The 16,836-nt window shown below is 49.8% G+C and overlaps 1 protein-coding gene across 2 annotated transcripts in view; it reads left to right on the plus strand.

Annotated features, from left to right (window-relative positions):
• Positions 1-16,836, plus strand: part of GABBR2 (gamma-aminobutyric acid type B receptor subunit 2) — a 370,102-nt gene that overhangs the window by 300,468 nt on the left and 52,798 nt on the right. For both annotated transcript variants that reach the window (XM_027964399.3, XM_042243210.1), the window contains exons 12-13: positions 7,877-7,984; positions 14,965-15,087. In XM_027964399.3, the coding sequence (XP_027820200.1) occupies positions 7,877-7,984; positions 14,965-15,087 (231 nt within the window). The remainder of the gene's footprint in view (positions 1-7,876; positions 7,985-14,964; positions 15,088-16,836) is intronic.

The following is a 16,836-nucleotide window of genomic DNA, read 5'->3' on the forward strand; positions in this document are numbered from 1 at the left end:
ATGTTGTGTCCGCTGTCTTTCACCTGATCGGGATCCAGTGCTCCTGCTGGTATCTTATCTTGAAGTGTCAGCAGGAGCCCAGGTGCAGCTGCTCAGCCCGGAGCCTAAACTAGTTGCAGCTGCTCCGCCTGGGCCTGTCTGTTGCGTGCCTCACTTCTGCTCTTGCCCCCGCACCCACTTATCCACATCTTCAGTCCACAGAGCTGCGTGGAGCCACACATCAACCCCCTCCCCAGCACACCCCCACGCCCCACTGTCTCCACTGCCCGTCTCCACGCGGTGCTTCCAGGAAGCTCCCCCACCTCCAGCCACTGCCAGGGCTGTCTGGGGGCAAGGGAGAAGGGAGCCCGAGTCAAGGCCACCAAGTACAGGTGTGTGTTTTGTGCACTGCATAAGGCTGTTGGTGCCAGAAGTGGGCAGGCGCTGAGCTCAGACTGTAATCTGCTCTCTGGATCGAGTTCTTCAGCTGGTAGGTCTTATGGAGGTGGGGATCTTTCACAAAGGGTCGCAAGGGGTTCCTGTTGGAAACTTCCTCTCAGAGAGAGGGGCGGCTTGCACCAAGGCTCCTAAGATACCCCATTGGCCCTAACTTGAGTCCCAAAGTACCCTTGTTTGTGCCATGAGCCCTGGAATTGTTCCCCCAGAAAGTCTTTGCTGTTGTCTAGTCACTAAGTAGTATATGACTCTTTTGTGGCCTTGTGCACTGTAGCTCGCCAGGCTCCTCTATCCATGGGATTTCCCAGGCAAGAATACTGGAATGGGTTGCCGTTTCCTTCTCCAGGGGATATTCCCAAACCAGGGATTGAAACCATTTCTCCTGCAGGTGGATTCTTTACCACTAAGCCACCGGGGAAGCCCAGAAAGTCTTTGCTGTACTCCAAACCGTGGGCAGATTTTCAGTGCAGATCTTACTTAAAGGACCCTGGGTAAGACAGAGTCTTCTGGAGCATGCTCTTCAGAGGCACCCTGCGTTTGGAGGCACTGCGAATCTCTCCAGCACCTGCACTCTCCTCAGGAAGACAAGGCAGGCCCTGGAGATCCCAGGCTGAACCCTAGCCTTTCAGCTCCAGGCTATAGCACCTCATGGTAATGGAGGTCTGGGGCTTGCTTTTGGATAGTCTGGGTCTCCCCTGCCTGCCTTCTCACTATTGATCATCTGAGGTGGATGGTCAGAATGAAACAAAAGGCCCTTTTTTCTAACCGTTCTGGACAGCAGGCAAACAGCTAACCACGCTGCCTGCCCCCCACCACCCAGCATCCATCCAGCGGAGACAACTTCCTCCACCCCCAGACATTGGAAGAACAGAACTGTGGGAGGGGCTCTGTGTCTCTTTCCCTGCTAGTCCCCAAAGAGCACTGAAAGCTCTTCACTCTGCCAGGCAGGCCTTCCCAAAATCAGTTGAGCAAGCGTCTGAACACAGTTGTTGCAGGTGTAGATTTTTCTTTCCATCTGGAGATGTGCACTGTTTTGTCCTTCTTCATAGTTGAGACTAATGAGCATTGCCTGCCTAAAGGTCCTCTCCCCCATGGTTGCTATCATGGGTGCAGAGGGGCCAGGAAACTTTATGGCTAAGGAGAGAAAAAGGAAGACTGTAACATCAGAATAATTATGTTTCATTAGAATAAGTATGTTTAAGACTTTGGGTTGATGAATCAGTAGACTTGTATTAGAAACAGGGGCTTCCCGGGGGACTCAGTGGTAAAGAATCCTCCTGCCAGTGTAGGAGATGCAGGTTTGATCCTTGGATCAGGAGGATCCCCAGGAGTAGGAAACGGCAACCCACTCTAGTATTCTTGCCTGAGAAATCCTATGGACAGAGGAGCCTGGCAGGCTAGTCTGTGCTCAGTTGCTTCAGCTGTGTTTGACTGTTTGTGATCTGATGGACTAGAGCCTGCCAGGCTCCTCTGTCCATGAGATTTTTATTGGCAACTGGAGTGGGTTGCCATGCCCTCCTCCAGGGGTTGGTGTTGCAAAAGAGTCAGACACAACTTAGCAACTAACAACAATAATTAGAAACAGAATCATTATAGCCCTTCAGAACCTTCTAGTTTATTTGGCATCATAGAACCACCCAGAAGGAAGATACATGGGATGAAATCAAATAAAACCTCCCCAGTGCAGGAAATGCCCGGTAACACCCTGATACGCGGGGTCTTCCAAGGTCTGCTTGAATCCGTGGAGTGATGGGGAGCTCACTACCTCACATACTTCATTGCGAGGAAGGGACCACTGAGGCCATAAGCTCAGCCTCCTTTGCCGTTCAGTGCTCCAGTTCCCTCTGTGGTCTTCCTTTCATGTGCTTGCACATTTTTGGTGACAGAGCTCTCATTACCTCCTAAGCTAGCCCACCTAGCCCGATCACCCCCCTCAGTGCTGGGTCCAGAGATTTAAAGGTGGGCAGTGTAGGCCCTGCACCATATCGCAGGAGAGGCAGGCAGGTAACCAAATAGACATGATCTCAGTGTGACCAGCACAGCAGAGACATGGGTGAGGACAGAAGTCACAGGGAGGAGGCAGCTATGACCTCCTTGAAAGACCTGGGAGGGCTTCTTAGTGGGGGGCGGCCTGTGAATCCAGGTTTTGGAGGACTCATGAAAATTTGCGAAGGAACTTAGCGGGGATGGCATTCTGAGTGGAGGAAATAGCCAGTGCCAGGCCCCCGGCGTGAGCCGTGTGGTGTGCGGGGACGCTGAAGCAGTGTGGGATTGCTAGGATGCGAAATGCTGTGTGGGGAGTAGCAGGAGTGGTGTGGACGATGGAGGGCACACTCTGCTAAGAATCTGGAGTTTAACCTGTGGGCTCAATGGGGCAATAAAGGGTTTAAACTCAAGGAGACTTGCTGAGATTTGCTGTGGAGGATTGTTCCTCCTGGGGGGTGTTTGATGGATGAGCAGCAGGTGAGCCGAGGGGCAGGAGGCTCGTGCCGTCTTCCCGTCAGCAGTGATAAGGAATACATGGACGAAAGCCAAGTCTTGGTTAAGAACCTCAGTCCTTTACACACCTTCGTTCATCTCATCCACACAACCATGAAGGTGGATACATTAGTTGCCCCCACTTCACAGATGAGCAAACTGAGGCTCAAAGAGGTTATGTGACCTGCCCAGGTTCACATAGATAGTAAGTGACAGAGAAAGGACTGGAACTTCTGTCAGTCTCCAGAGTCTCCGCTCGCAATGGCTCATCTGGATGACACCACGGGAACAGAGAGGAGGGGCTGCTAACAAGAGATGTGGGAGTAAGAGTGTCGTCAAAGTCCTGGAAGCAGATGGAGTCCACCTGGGTGCTTCACTAGAGAGGTGCAGTGAAGGGACCACCTACAGAGGTGTGGGTGGGGTTAAGGAAGCTGGTATAGAGGCCATCGCAGGAAGCCCTCACCACTCCTGGGCCTGAAGGGGTAAAGAAGGAGGGTCTTCCTATACCCAGAGAGGCCAGACCACACATGGAGCCCAGCTGCAGCCAGAGCTGGCACAGATGCTGTGGCCACAGGGAGTGCACACCTCATCTTCTCTCTCCTGCCCACTCCAGTCTCCTGATGGTACCCTCCATCAAGACAGAAAGCAGAGAGCAAAGGAGCTGGGAGGTGCTGGTGTGGGGCCCCACCTCTTAGAGCATGGGAAGGGGAAGGAGAAGCACTTGGGGACTGAATAGGAAAGTGTGGGGGGAGAGGAGAGGGTTCCTGGGGGACTTCCAGGTCCCTATTTCCAGTGACAGGTGGATAAAGGCACTATCCCGGCCTGAATCAGCCGGCAGTTGAGCTACTCAGCAGAAGGGCTGATGGGCTCAGCTCTGGCTCCGGAGTGTGAAGCTTTGGTAAACACCTAAGTGTCACCTTGGTCTCCATGATGGTGGCATATGCAGGTCTGGAGCTCAGAAGAGAGGTAGGAGCTGGGAAAAAGCTAAGGGAATTGTCAGCACAAGAAGAATGGTTGACGCCTGAAGGTGGGAATGATAACCCAGGGACTTTTAGGACACTTTTAGGACAAAGCGGATTCAGGACTGAGCCCCAGGGTCTATTTCCATCTTAAAATGATGGTGGCAGAGTGGAGAGAGAAATTCTACCTCCTTTTGCAAAGGCCAAGCCCAGGGGTAACCCTGAGCAGAGGCAGCCCAAGGTGGGTGGCTCTGCTGGTAGGGGTCCCACTCTCCTGCTTTCAGAATATTTCTTCTGTTGTTTCATCATTGTCTGAAGAGCTCCAGATTGTCTCCAAAGGGACGTGAATCCCCTGGGATCGTCTTGTGGAGGAATATATTACAGCCTTTACTTACTTTATATGTAGAAAAAATGAAAGAAATTGAAGGTGACAGTCACTTAGTCCTGCCTGACTCTTTGCGATCCTATGGACAGTAGCCCATCAGGCTCCTCTGTCCATAGGATTCTTGAGACAAGAATACTGGAGTGGGTTGCCATGCCCTTCTCCAGAGGATCTTCCTGACCTAAGGACGAACCCTGGCCTCCTGCATTGCAAACAGATTCTTTACTGTCTGAGCCACAGCCAGGGAGGCTGTGGAAGAATATATTACAGCCTCTACTTATTTTACGTGTAGAAAAAATGAAAGAAATTAAGCTTTACTGAAATCTAATGGCAGTGGGTGTGTATGGTGGTCTCATGCAGGAACTCTCCTGCGGACGGAGTGGTTGGTCAGCTGGGACACCAGCCAGCCTCAGGGCATTGTGTCCAGGGTCTCAGGATGAGCCCCAGCTCAGTGATTCTCTAGGAGGACTCAGCATAGAAGTGTACTCATAGCAGCGATTAATTACAGAGACAGAAGGTAAAGCAAAATCAGCAAAATGAAAAGGCTCATGGAATAAAGTCATGGGGAACCAGGTGCGAGCTTCCCAGAGCCTCTCCCAGTGGAGTCACATCGATGCCCTTAATTCCCCAGCAGTGACTTGTGACAGCCCATGAAGTGTATACCAGGGAACTCACCAGACACTCAGCGCCCACGGTTTTTACTGGGGGCCAGTCACCTAGGTCCCCTCTCCCGAACACTTACCCAAACTCCAGGCTCTCAGAAGGAAGGCAGATTTGTGGCATAAAACACACTGTTTGCACAAACTGTTCAGGCACAGAGTCACTCTTATCACTGGGCAAATGGTGGGACCCTCCCCAAACCCAGGTTCTCAGACACCAGCTTAAGTGAACCTTGCCAGCAGGTCTTGGGCCCTGTAGGTTCCCTCTTTTCTGCCCAGGATCCTCACCCATTCTTTTCTTCCAGTTTATGGCACCATATTGCAGTTTCCAGATACCCAGGTAAATGTATATCGTCGAGTTTCAACTAACTTAACTCATTTGTACTATTATGTCTTAATGAGTTTGGCCCTACAGAGTAGACAAGTGGCCTGAAAATAATGACCCCAGAGAAAGCATAAGTCAAAGCAAATATAATAATGCCGAGCATATTGAAGTAATACTTTTACCCAGAGTATGAGGTCTTTGTCTGCCACGTTATGAAGAAAAATATTCCATCTCTTACCGTCCTTTTTAAAATGTCCTTGTTCTGTATATATTCATATTTTAAATGGTATTTGCTGGTGGAGGAACATGGTCAAAAACACTTGGAGACCACTGGTCTTCACACAACCACTAGCTCTCAGTGTGCTGAAGTCAGCCAGGGAAGTGTTCTCAGGCTGGCCAGCTGCTTGCCCAGGTGTGCTGTACTGGCAGCTGCCTCCTGGGCAGGGGGACCCGGCTGGGGTCAGGAGGCTCTCTGCAGGACAGGCAGCAGGATGTGGAGGAGAAAGGGCTGGACTAGGTCAAGGTCTTGAGTTCCAGGCTTAGCTCTGGAGCCAGGTTGCAGGTTGAGAGAAATACCTCAATGCCCTGAGTCTCAATTACTTCATCTACAAAGGGGTTTTCTCACTCAACTGATGACTCCAGAAAAAGTCACCCTGGTTTTGGTGGTGGTGGTTTTATTCATTTGTTTTTATCATTATATATTTAGCTTCTGACCTAGCAATCGTTATTGAATGAACAGATGAATGAAATGACCTGTAAGGTCCTATGTAACTCCAACAGGCTAGGGATGTGAAATCTTATCATTGAATAAGCTCAGGTCTAAGTTCCCAATAATTGACTCCTTCCCTATCTCTGTTCTGCTTACTTTTCTTGCATCCTTGTTTTATAATATGGCCATCCTACACCTTCTGTAGAGTACTGTGATTCATTCTTGCCTGTCTGAAATTTTCGAAATTTATTTAAAAAAAAAAAAAAAAAAAAGATTGAGTCCTCACCCGTACCATTATCAGCGTTCACACCTCATGTGTCTGTGTTTCTGACCAGTCGCGTAATGCTGTTGTCTTTCCTTAGGGGGTTGGTCTTTCCATCTCCCTAGCCAGTTCCTATTTTTGCAGATAAAATGGAAAGGGGAAATGTTCTGTCTCTAAGAAGCTGGGAAGACATGTTGCTAAAAGGCAGAGTGAAGGGACTGCATGAAGGGAGCATATCTGGGAACCTCCTACACAACTGCCCACAGCCCTCTGCTGGATGGGCCACTGAGGCCTAGCAAACCTGCTGGGCTCTGGACATGGAGAGCTGACCTGTCCACCCTAGCCGTTTCTCTCTTCCCTAATATATCCACCTTCTTTCTGAGTTCAGCTGAGGCAGGTGGGGGCCTTTCAGAGGTTAACTCAGCTCAGCAGAGCTGAGGAAGAGCAGAGGAAAGACCATAGCCTAGAACCAGGGCTCACAGAGCATACAGCCTTTTTGTCCCCGTGAGTGGGAGGCCCCAGAAAGTAGTGGCACACAGCCCAGGGCTGGCCGTGTTTGGGGGCCCAGGAGATGCGTCTCTTGGGTCTTGGAGGGTATCTAGGCCAACCAATGAGGGTGGACTCAGGAGATGCTGGGGCCTGGCCACGATGGCAGTGCAGGTGGAGAGTGGGCACCCAGGATGCCCCCACGACCTAACAGATGGTTACCGGCCACTCCCGTCTGCAGGAATCAGGCTCTCTGCTCTTATCAGGGCTGGTGGTTTCTGGCAGCCACCAGCCGGGGGCCAGGGATCAGGGCACACTTTAGTCCTGGGGATCAGGTGAGAGCCAGATAAAACCTTAGTCCTAAGCAAGGACCCCAGGTCCAACCTAGCTCAGGGACCAAGGCTAGACCCAGGCAGCATCCCTCCTGTCTTTCTCTAAAGGCCTGAAGAGATAGGCCCAAGGTGGGAGTGGGAGGGTCACAGCCCCTCCCCTCTGGCCTTCCACCCCATCACTGAGCATCCCCTCATGACGGCCGGGAGCTGGGCTGGTGCAGCTGCCAGCCAGGTGTCCCTGGGGCCAGTTCTGGCTGAGTCCCGCCCTGCCTAGCAGAGTGGCCGGGTCACTAATACCAGAGAAGGGCCATGCAAGTTTGTTGTCCTGCCCCATCTCAGCCCCCATGGCTCAGCGCCCTCCCCTCCCCACTGTCTACACCCCAGGAGCAAGGAGAACTGTAGAAGAGCTTCCGGGGCAGCCTGGTCTCCTAGAGACTTGGGTGAGGAGGCAGGGAAATCAGCAATTACGGTCACCTCGCAGGCACGCAAAAGGCCGTCAAAGAAGGAAAGGAGGAAGGGAGGACCGGAAGGCTGGTCTGTGGCCCCTCAGTGGTGCCAGGGACCCTCTGTGGCTCTCTCAGTGACTGGGCTGTGGGCCCATGGAAGGCAGAGTTTGAATCTCACATGCCTCTGCACCTAGGGCCCTGGGTCTGGTGAGTGGTAGATAGAACTAAAGGTCTATCAGATTGACATGTGATGGAAGGACTGCTGATGCTTGTGAAACTCCATCATATGTAAAGTAGAGCGTCTGCCCCTACCATCCAGAGTCCCACTGTTGGGACACTCTCATAAAAGACAAGGTCCGTCCACCTGGGAGATGTTGACCCTCTGTTTTCTCATGGCCTCTAGGTCAGGACCTGGATTCTCACCGTGGGCTACACCACCGCCTTCGGGGCAATGTTTGCAAAGACATGGAGAGTCCACGCCATCTTCAAAAATGTGAAAATGAAGAAGAAGGTAATGGCTCCTTCTGTCGCAGAGTATTTGCCGTGTTCACCCAGTATTTATTCTTAACAGACTTCTTAGGTGCCTGCTGTACAGCCAGGCACTGGGCTGCCTGCTGGGGATTCAAGCTAAACACAACCCTCCCCCACTTCCCAACCCAAACCCCCAACACCTTCAGCCTCCTGGGGAGATCAGACGCTTTACAAATTGTTTACAAGACGGGGTAATAAGGGCTGGTTGGGTGCATATGGGGATGCTGGGTATAGCACTCAGGGAGGGGTCAGTGTAGTAAGTGACACCTGGGCCAAGACCTGGAGGCTGAGGGAGGCAGAGGCTGAGGGGTTACCCATCTCCAAGAGGGAACAATGTACAGGGAGGTCTGGGTGAGGGAGGGGAGAGTTCAGCTGCTGAGGGGTCCATGGGGACAGGGTACAAGAGGAGGCTGCAGGGGAAGGCAGGAGCCACAGTTAGGAATTGGAACCTGTGGGCAGTGAGAAGCCCTTGAAAGAGGAAAGTGAAGCAGGGAAGGGCCTGATGCAGTGCTGCCGTTTTCAGAGAGGCCCTTAGAGGACAGGAGCCCTGCCTTCGTGTGGAAGGAAAGCGTTTACCACCCGTGTCGTTGACTGTAAACACCGTGTTGATCAAGCTCAACCCTTAGGATGCATTCAGAGAGCTTTCCCCACACTGGTCTTTTTTAACTACTCCGACAGCTGGCACTTATTTTCCCTTACTCCTAGAGAAAAATTCAGGCAAGTCTCCTGACTTAGAAGTTGTCTGGTCAACGACGAATACATGGGGTCCATCATCACATTCAAAACCCCAAACTGCATTCAGAGGCAGCTCCTCTCCCTCCCCCAGCTTGTTCTGAGCAGTCGGTCACCTGCCCTGGGAGAGGAGCGGCTGTGGATGAGCTAGCTGCCTTTCTGTCTTGCCAGGCTGAGTTTCTTCCCCACCATCCCATCTCCAAGGTTTCCGAACCCTCTAGAGTTGGGGCTTCAAGTGGTGGAAGGGGCAGGAAGACCTCACTTGCCAGGAGCGGCATTGACCTTGCTGCTCCTGAGAGGATAAGCGGGCCCTTTAGGCGCTCATGGGCTTCCCTCATGGCTCAGTTGGTAAAGAATCCGCCGGCAATGCAGGAGACCCTGGTTCAAGTCTTGGGTTGGGAAGATCCGCTGGAGAAGGGATAGGCTACCCACTCCAGTATTCTTGGGCTTCCTTTGTGGCTCAGCTGGTAAAGAATCTGCCCGCAATGCGGGAGACCTGGGTTCGGTCCCTGGATTGGGAAGATCCCCTGGAGAAGGGAAAGGCTACCCACTCCAGTATTCTGGCCTAGAGAATTCTGTATAGTCCATGGGGTTGCAGAGTCGGACATGACTGAGCGACTTTCACTTTCACCTTAGGCTCTCATGGAGTCCTTCTGTGGGATTTTCAAAGCCCCCATTACTGGGACTTACTCTCCTGCAGTGCCCCCAACATGGGAAAATACTCCCCTGCTTGGTCACTTGTAGCTCCTTCCCCAGGCACGTGGCAGTGCCCCACTCCTGGGCTGGCCTCTCCAGCTTGCCTTGGGCACAGCCCTCCCTCACCTGGAGCCCAGACTGCTGCTCAGGAGGCACTTATACATCCTTCACTCCTACACACTTAGGGGTGGAGACTGATCCGGCTGTAGCCACTTGCCCTCTTCTGCTCCACGCTGGAGCAGCTGACCCATCATCCTCCCTGGGGTTTCTCAGGCAGGAGTCAGACATAGGCTTACCAGGTCCCCAGGCTGCAGAGAGCCTAGCATTCAAGCCATCTGAGTGTTCTCCTTAAGCCTCCTCCCTCTTGACCTGAGGTCATAGAGGAAGCATATCCCCCATCCTCTCACCTGGAGATGAGGTGAGATAACATCATGACACCACTTTCCAAAAGTCCTCTTCTAGATTCATCTCCTCTATCCCCCATGTCCCCCCTCACATACTTTTTAAACCCCTGATTATGTGTAAAACCCACTCACAGACATGTCCTTCGAAGATCCTGCACTGTGACCTCACCCCACTCTGGATCATGGTGCCTCTTTTCCAGTTCTTCATCCCAAACTTGCATTTGCCATCCTGTTACCTGGGTCATGAGCCCTCATGCCCGTGCAGACAGCAGCGAGCCCAAGGTGGCGGGGCCAGCAGGCACAGCAGGAGAGCAAGTTTCTACTCCCTGCTTCACTGCTGACCTGCTGTGGGTCCTTTTGGCAAACCTCTTCATCTCTTCCCTGCTGGGATGAAGGGCTTCCCTGGTGGCTGAGATGGTAGAGAGGCTGCCTGCAATACCGGAGACCCGGGTTTGATCCCTGGGTCAGGAGGATCCCCAGAGAAGGAAGTGGCAACCCACTCCAGTATTCTTGCCTGGAGAATCCCATGGACAGAGGAGCCTGGTGGGCTGCACCCCATGGGGTTGCAAAGAGTCAGACATGAAGGAGCGACTAACACACATGCACTTCATCTCTCAGGGCCTCTGCTTCCTGTCTGTGGAATGGGGGTGTGCTGAAATGGTATTGTCTCCTGAGCTGTGATTCTGTCTCTGCCCAGTGGTACCTCTCAGGTGTCAGCCCCACCACCTGCCTCCTTACCACCAGGGCTATTCTAGGAACTGCTCTCCAGATGGGGGAGGGGAGCTGTAGCCTCATTCTCTGTTCCTAGCACCCCCTTACCGGACCATCTTGGGAAAACTACAGGCTGCGTTTGGAGGGAGAAAAGAGCTCAGCTTTGCCACCCACTGCCTGTGCTCACCTGGAAGGCCTTGCTCTCACTGGGCCTCAGGAGCATTTGTGACACACCCTTCTGTCTGTAAAATGAGGAGCCTAGCCACCTGGTCCTCCTCAGAGCTGACAATCAGAGCCCATTAGAATCAAATGGGAGCTTTTGAAAACTACAAGAAGTAACCCAGCCCACACCTCCTGGGCTGGAGCTGGCCAGTAGGAGTTACTAGACTTCCCCAAGTTGTACCAATATACAGCCTGGGTTTCTGTCTAGACCAAGGTTACCCAGAGTATAAGTTGTAAAGCAGCATCATTGGCATCACCTGGGAGCTTGTTAGAAATGCAGTTTCTTGGGCCCCACCCCAGCCCTAAGAGCCAGGTTCCTGCAGCCCGGGAATATGTGTTTCCACCTACCCTCTCAGGGAAGCTGATGCCAGCCAAAGTTTGACAGGCACAGGTGACTTCTGGGGGCCCTCCCGCTCTGTGGGTCTGTCATTTATGAAAAGCCCATCGAGGTTTTGAAGAATCAGTACTGGTTCCTTTCTGTCAATATGTGATTCATGCATATCATTATTGGTAATAAAGAACTAGCCTTTGTTTTCCAATACTCATGTGATCACTAAGCAAGAGCACTCAGATTGTCTGGCAACAATTGACAGAACATGCCAGGGAAGACTTCAGGAGTTGAGTTGTCTGAAAACTCCACGGAAGCCGGAGTTGTGATGTGGCCACAGCCTGCTATGCTGCCTGGGACAAGGGGACTTGCTACACCCCCCAGGGGTTGGGCAAAGTGAGAGGCAGGCAGGTGTCCAGGGAGGGGGTCTGTCTGAGACACTGTCGAAGGCTTTGAGTACAAGATTCAGTCACCAGTTGAGTCTGTTGAGAAAATTATTTAAGCCAGATGAACACACCTTTCCAGTGTGAGACGTTTTTTGCTCTAGGCTTTCTAGTTATTCCAGTAACAGCCTTGTGGCACTAAAGCTGAGTATCATTTGTCAGCCAAATTAGAGGAGGTTAAGAGTATAGAAAAGAAATATTTACCTTTCACAGATCAAAATCTCAAGTCAGGAACCAGATCGCTTTGAAAGGGTTGTGGCAGTCACAGGGCAAAACTAGGACTGAATTCTCCATGATTCCAACCTTTTATGGAGCCATAAGGTCAGTTTTTATTGTCATTGTTTGTATTTTCTTGGGTTTTTTTTTTAAGTTCAGACTTTAAAAAAGTGAGCCCCTTAATTTTTTTTACTAACACATATACAAGATTTAATTTGTAAATGCAGTCTAACACTTTTTTTCAGTCTTTTTATCCTTTTCTTCCTTCCCTGGCTCCCACTTCATCTGTCCTCCCTCTACCCACCGTGTCATGCCTTCCCCAAACACACACAAATACAAACTTTACCCCATATGGCTACATTTTTAAAGACATTAAGTGAAACAAAGCCTGCTATAGGAAGTATTGACATGTGGTGACTTAATGCTTCTAAATTCAGTGTTTTTATAGTATGTAACCTTTTTTTTCCCTAAAGATCAATCATAAAATCTTGAATTGAGAAGCCTCACTACCACCATCTTTATTCTGCCTCTTATTCTTACTAGGACCAAGTTGAAACATTGAGACTAAAGCAGTAACTCAGAGATGAGATCTTCTGTTTTGTAGCCAGATGTTTTTTGGAAGACAAAGAATGTTTACTACATATATAACTTGATACTGTTGTAAATGATACCATCAGGCTCAGAATTTCATCCAGGTTCAGCTTCAAGAAAATGCCAGGATGAGTATCTGTCATCTGAGTGATGGCAGGAAGGCAGGGCCACTGGTTGTACAACCTAGGGGCACCATCCACACTCTATTCCTTCTGGAATGGCATCCCTGGAAGTAGGCAATGAGCTGAGCCTAGTGGAAGACCAGTCTGAATCAAGTCAAAATATCTGAAGTCTTTTGAAGAAATAAAGAAATGCCATTTTTTCAAAAGAATGTGTCAGCCAACTTTTCCTGTAAAAAGTCAGATAGTAAATATGTTCGGTTTTGCAGGCCATACAGTCTCTGTCACAGCCACTTAACTCTGCTGTTGTAGAACCAAAGCAGCCAGAGACAAACACATAAATGCGTGGATGTGACTATGTTCCAATAAAACTATTTACAAACAGTGGGCCAAATTCATATTCTGCTGATCTGTGCCCTGAAAAACCATGGGGAGTAACATTTAATAATAATAGCTGACATCTACTGATCAGGAACTGTAAACCAGACTATGCGCTGCTGCTGCTAAGTCGCTTCAGTCGTGTCCGACTCTCTGCGACCACATAGACGGCAGCCTGCCAGGCTCCCCCGTCCCTGGGATTCTCCAGGCAAGAACACTGGAGTGGGTTGCCATTTCCTTCTCCAGTGCATGAAAGTGAAAAGTGAAAGTGAAGTCGACTAGACTATGGTAATCTATCAATTTGTGTGGTCATCATCCCCTATTGTGTAGATGAGGAAACTGGCTCAGACAGATTAGGAAATTTACCAAGGACACACAGCAAGTTAGTAAGACTTAAACTCAGATCTGATTCCAGAACTTGATATTTAATTGTTCCCGGGTGCCTTCACTCCCAATCTCTCATTCAGTGAGCATGGAGCACTAGTAACCTCCTAGCCTCCGAGAGAGAACTGAGTTTCATGGCATCAATGTGCACAGACATAACGGGGGAGAGTTTGTGCAGCTTTTGAAGAGAAAGCTGAACAAAAAGGAAGTGAGGGAAGCTGGGTGAGCAAGTAGGGAGCCCCCTTTCAGCCTGCCCTAAGTTCCTCAGGCATTTCTTCCTTTTGCCCCAATTTCTCAAGGCTAACAGGGTGTGACCTGGTTCCCCTGAGGGCAAGGGTCAAGCCAGGTTTCTACAGCTATCAGGGGTTCCCTGAATGTTTCTATAAAATCTCAGATGATGGGACCTGGTCAGCGCCCCGCCCCCAGGTCAAGTGATTTTGGTGGATTTGATCCCTCTGGCCTTAACTCAGCAATACTCTCTTGTTCTTTTCACAGTTTAGCAACAGAGGCCTCTTGAGTTTTTATTTCTCCTTTAAGGACAGCTTTAATCATTAAAAGCCAGACCTGGTGATATTTCTTAAGCTTCTACTTCAGTTTTGTTGTCTATTTTTCTGTAGTCTTCTCCAGAACTACTTCATCACATTAGCTTTTATTTGGCATTGGGGCAGGGGTAGGGGAGGAGGGCGAGGATACGTAAACACCCACTGAGTGAAATACAGGTTCGCTTTGCCCCTGACAGCATTTGTCCCCAGGCCAGTCCCCATCAAATGGACATAAAGTGGGGTGGGAATTTCACAGTGTAATAAAGATATCCCCAGCTGCAAAGTGGGACAGGAGTTATATTTCTTCTTTACATATTCCTTCATCTCAATTCAATCCATCAAACTTTTAAAGTACCAACTGCATGCCAGGCCCTGTTAGGTGCTGAAGGTAAACAAATAAATAAAACAGGCTTCCCTTCTGTCTGGAGTTCCCCAGTTTACTGAGGAGGGTAGACTGTATACAACTTAATACAGCACTTGGTCACTGTAGCATCTGGTAGGTGCTATAAATGTTTGAGGGTGTGCTCTCTGGAGAGAGGAGGAGCTTGCAGGCTTTAACTCTTAGTAGCTCTATTCCACTGAGCAAGTTACTTAGCCCCCAGTGTTAGCCTCAGTTTCTTCAGCTGAATTATGGGAATAATAACAGTTATCTGCCTTCATATAAGGCGATATATATAAAACAATCAACCTCGAGGCAGGCACAGTGTTCACTAAATGGTAGCATTTGTATTTATTCTCCTTCTTGTAGTTACTACTATTACTAGTCATAATAATACGTATTGAACTTAATGCTGTAGGAGTAATTAGTTCTGCTGTGGGAGTTAGGGAGGCTTCATGGAGGAGGTGACAGGGCATCTGAGTCTCTAAGGATTTTAGCACTCTGTCACATAGACAGAGTGTTTTAGACAAAAGAACCAGCACCCATGAAGGCCAGGGGTGAAAAATGACAGCAGACCCAGAGCCTGGGAGTCATCAAACTTAACTCAGTGTATGTGTGTATCTGGGGTGTAGATAAGCCAAGCTCACGGAAGGCCTTGAATGCCAAGCAAGGGAGCGTGTCTGGATTTACCCCGTGGGTGATGGGGAGCCCGGGGGAATTTTCAGGTGGAGCCATTCACTCACCACCTGACCCAGCCCCTTGGCTGCTGTTTGCGAGGCCCTCTTACGTCCCTTCTGCCCCTGCCCTCTCTGCAGATCATCAAGGACCAGAAACTGCTTGTGATCGTCGGGGGCATGCTGCTGATTGACCTCTGCATCCTGATCTGCTGGCAGGCTGTAGACCCCCTGAGAAGGACAGTGGAGAGGTACAGCATGGAGGTAAGCGCCCGGCACCAGCCAGGGGGAGGCCGTATGTCTCCCCGGCTGCCTGAGGTGTGCCTCTTGAGAAGAAATCAAGGTGATTACGAGGAACTCATCATAGCTCTGTGTGGACCCACGATCCCTGTCAGGAGCATCTCCTTATTTCTGTTCCTTTCCCTTGAGATCTGTGTTACTCAGGAAGGCCAAATATAAGGTCATCACTCCTGGGAAAAGATGGTGAGTTTGCCTAGATGTATTACTATATGTGGAATTAAGGAGAAAGTTTGGTTTGTTTAAACCAGTGTATTCTTTACACATTGTAGAAGCCCCCATTTATATGATGCTTCAGTCAAGAAATTACATTGCTTTTTTCATCTCTCCTTTAAAGTGAGTTCCCTCAGGACTGCTGTTAGGGAATAAACACTCTGATAGCTCCTTCTAGTTACTAGAGAATCTTCAAAGTGATGTCTTGTCAAAAAGGAGAACCTTACATAAAAGTACCGTTAAATATATATTTTAGTAGTCTTACATTTGGCCTTGCTCTTAACTCACACTGTCCTTCCTAGGATGCTCCAGTTAGGGAAGTTCACAATTAAGGAAGTTGTAGTGATGACTTTCTCTTAGAAGGGTTAAAGATGCCTTTGTTGGAAAGAGCCAGCTTGAAGGCAGTGCCTTTACTATCTGATTTCTCTATAGGTTAGCAGATTCTATTGAGCAAACTGGAGTTTTCTCTAGTGCTCTCACTGCATTATTAGGGAAATCTTTTTGTGGGATTTAGTGTGAATTTTAAAACTAAACTGGAAACAGTCATTTTTATGCATTGAGGACATAGGTGTTTATCCTTCTGGACAAGGTTTTCTAGCAAGTAAGTTGCCCAGCCTCATTTGTCTGGAGACAGGCAGAGGGTTCGCTGAGCCTAGTTAAGAAGTTATACAGTCGGAGCAGTGGCAGAGAATGCCGTTTTCTGACAACACGGATTTAGGGGAAGGATTTAGGGCTGTGTGCCTTCATCTCACTGCCTTGAGTGTCCATCCTGGGAGGAAGCAGGACTCCAGACAGGCAGAGCCACACTCTACAGAGGACAGACCTGTGCTGGCTGTGCTCGTGGGCCCAGGGGGCAGGATAGGCTCAGGCAGATAGGCTGTGGCTGGAGGGGAGGTGATGTCTGGTCATCACTTGTCTGCACAATTGACAAAGGAGTGGCCCTGCCCCCAACTCCATCCCAGGGGAATTCACCACCCACCACCAGGATTTGGAAATCCAGACAGGTTGTGAACAGGAGGAAGAGCTGTTATTGGCTAACTGGGCCCCCTGGCTAGGGAGATGATAATCATAAGCAATCATGCCAATAAGAGTAATGATAATGATGATGCTAGTAGCTAGAGGTGTGCGTTAATTTCACTGAATTGTCACAGTAACTCTGTGGAATAGGTGCTATCCTGAATTCCCATTTTAATGATGAGGAAACAGAAACCCAGAGAGATTATATAAGGCACCTAAGAACCTGCCTGCAATGCGGGAGACCCGGTTTCTATCCCTGGGTTGGGAAGATCCCCTAGAAAAGAAAATGGCAACCCACTCCAGTATTATTGCCTGGAGAAGTCCACGGACAGAGGAGCCTGGCAGGCTACAGTTCACGGGGTTGCAAAGAGTCGGACAGGACTGAGCAACTAACACACGAAGGTCACCTTGCAGTTTGGTGGCCACACCACCAACTATTGCCTTACCCACTTCCCCATCCTGTCTTTCAATGTACAACAGTGCTTT

The sequence above is a fragment of the Ovis aries genome, chromosome 2, assembly GCF_016772045.2.
Source record: "Ovis aries strain OAR_USU_Benz2616 breed Rambouillet chromosome 2, ARS-UI_Ramb_v3.0, whole genome shotgun sequence".
Taxonomy (NCBI): Eukaryota; Metazoa; Chordata; class Mammalia; order Artiodactyla; family Bovidae; genus Ovis; species Ovis aries.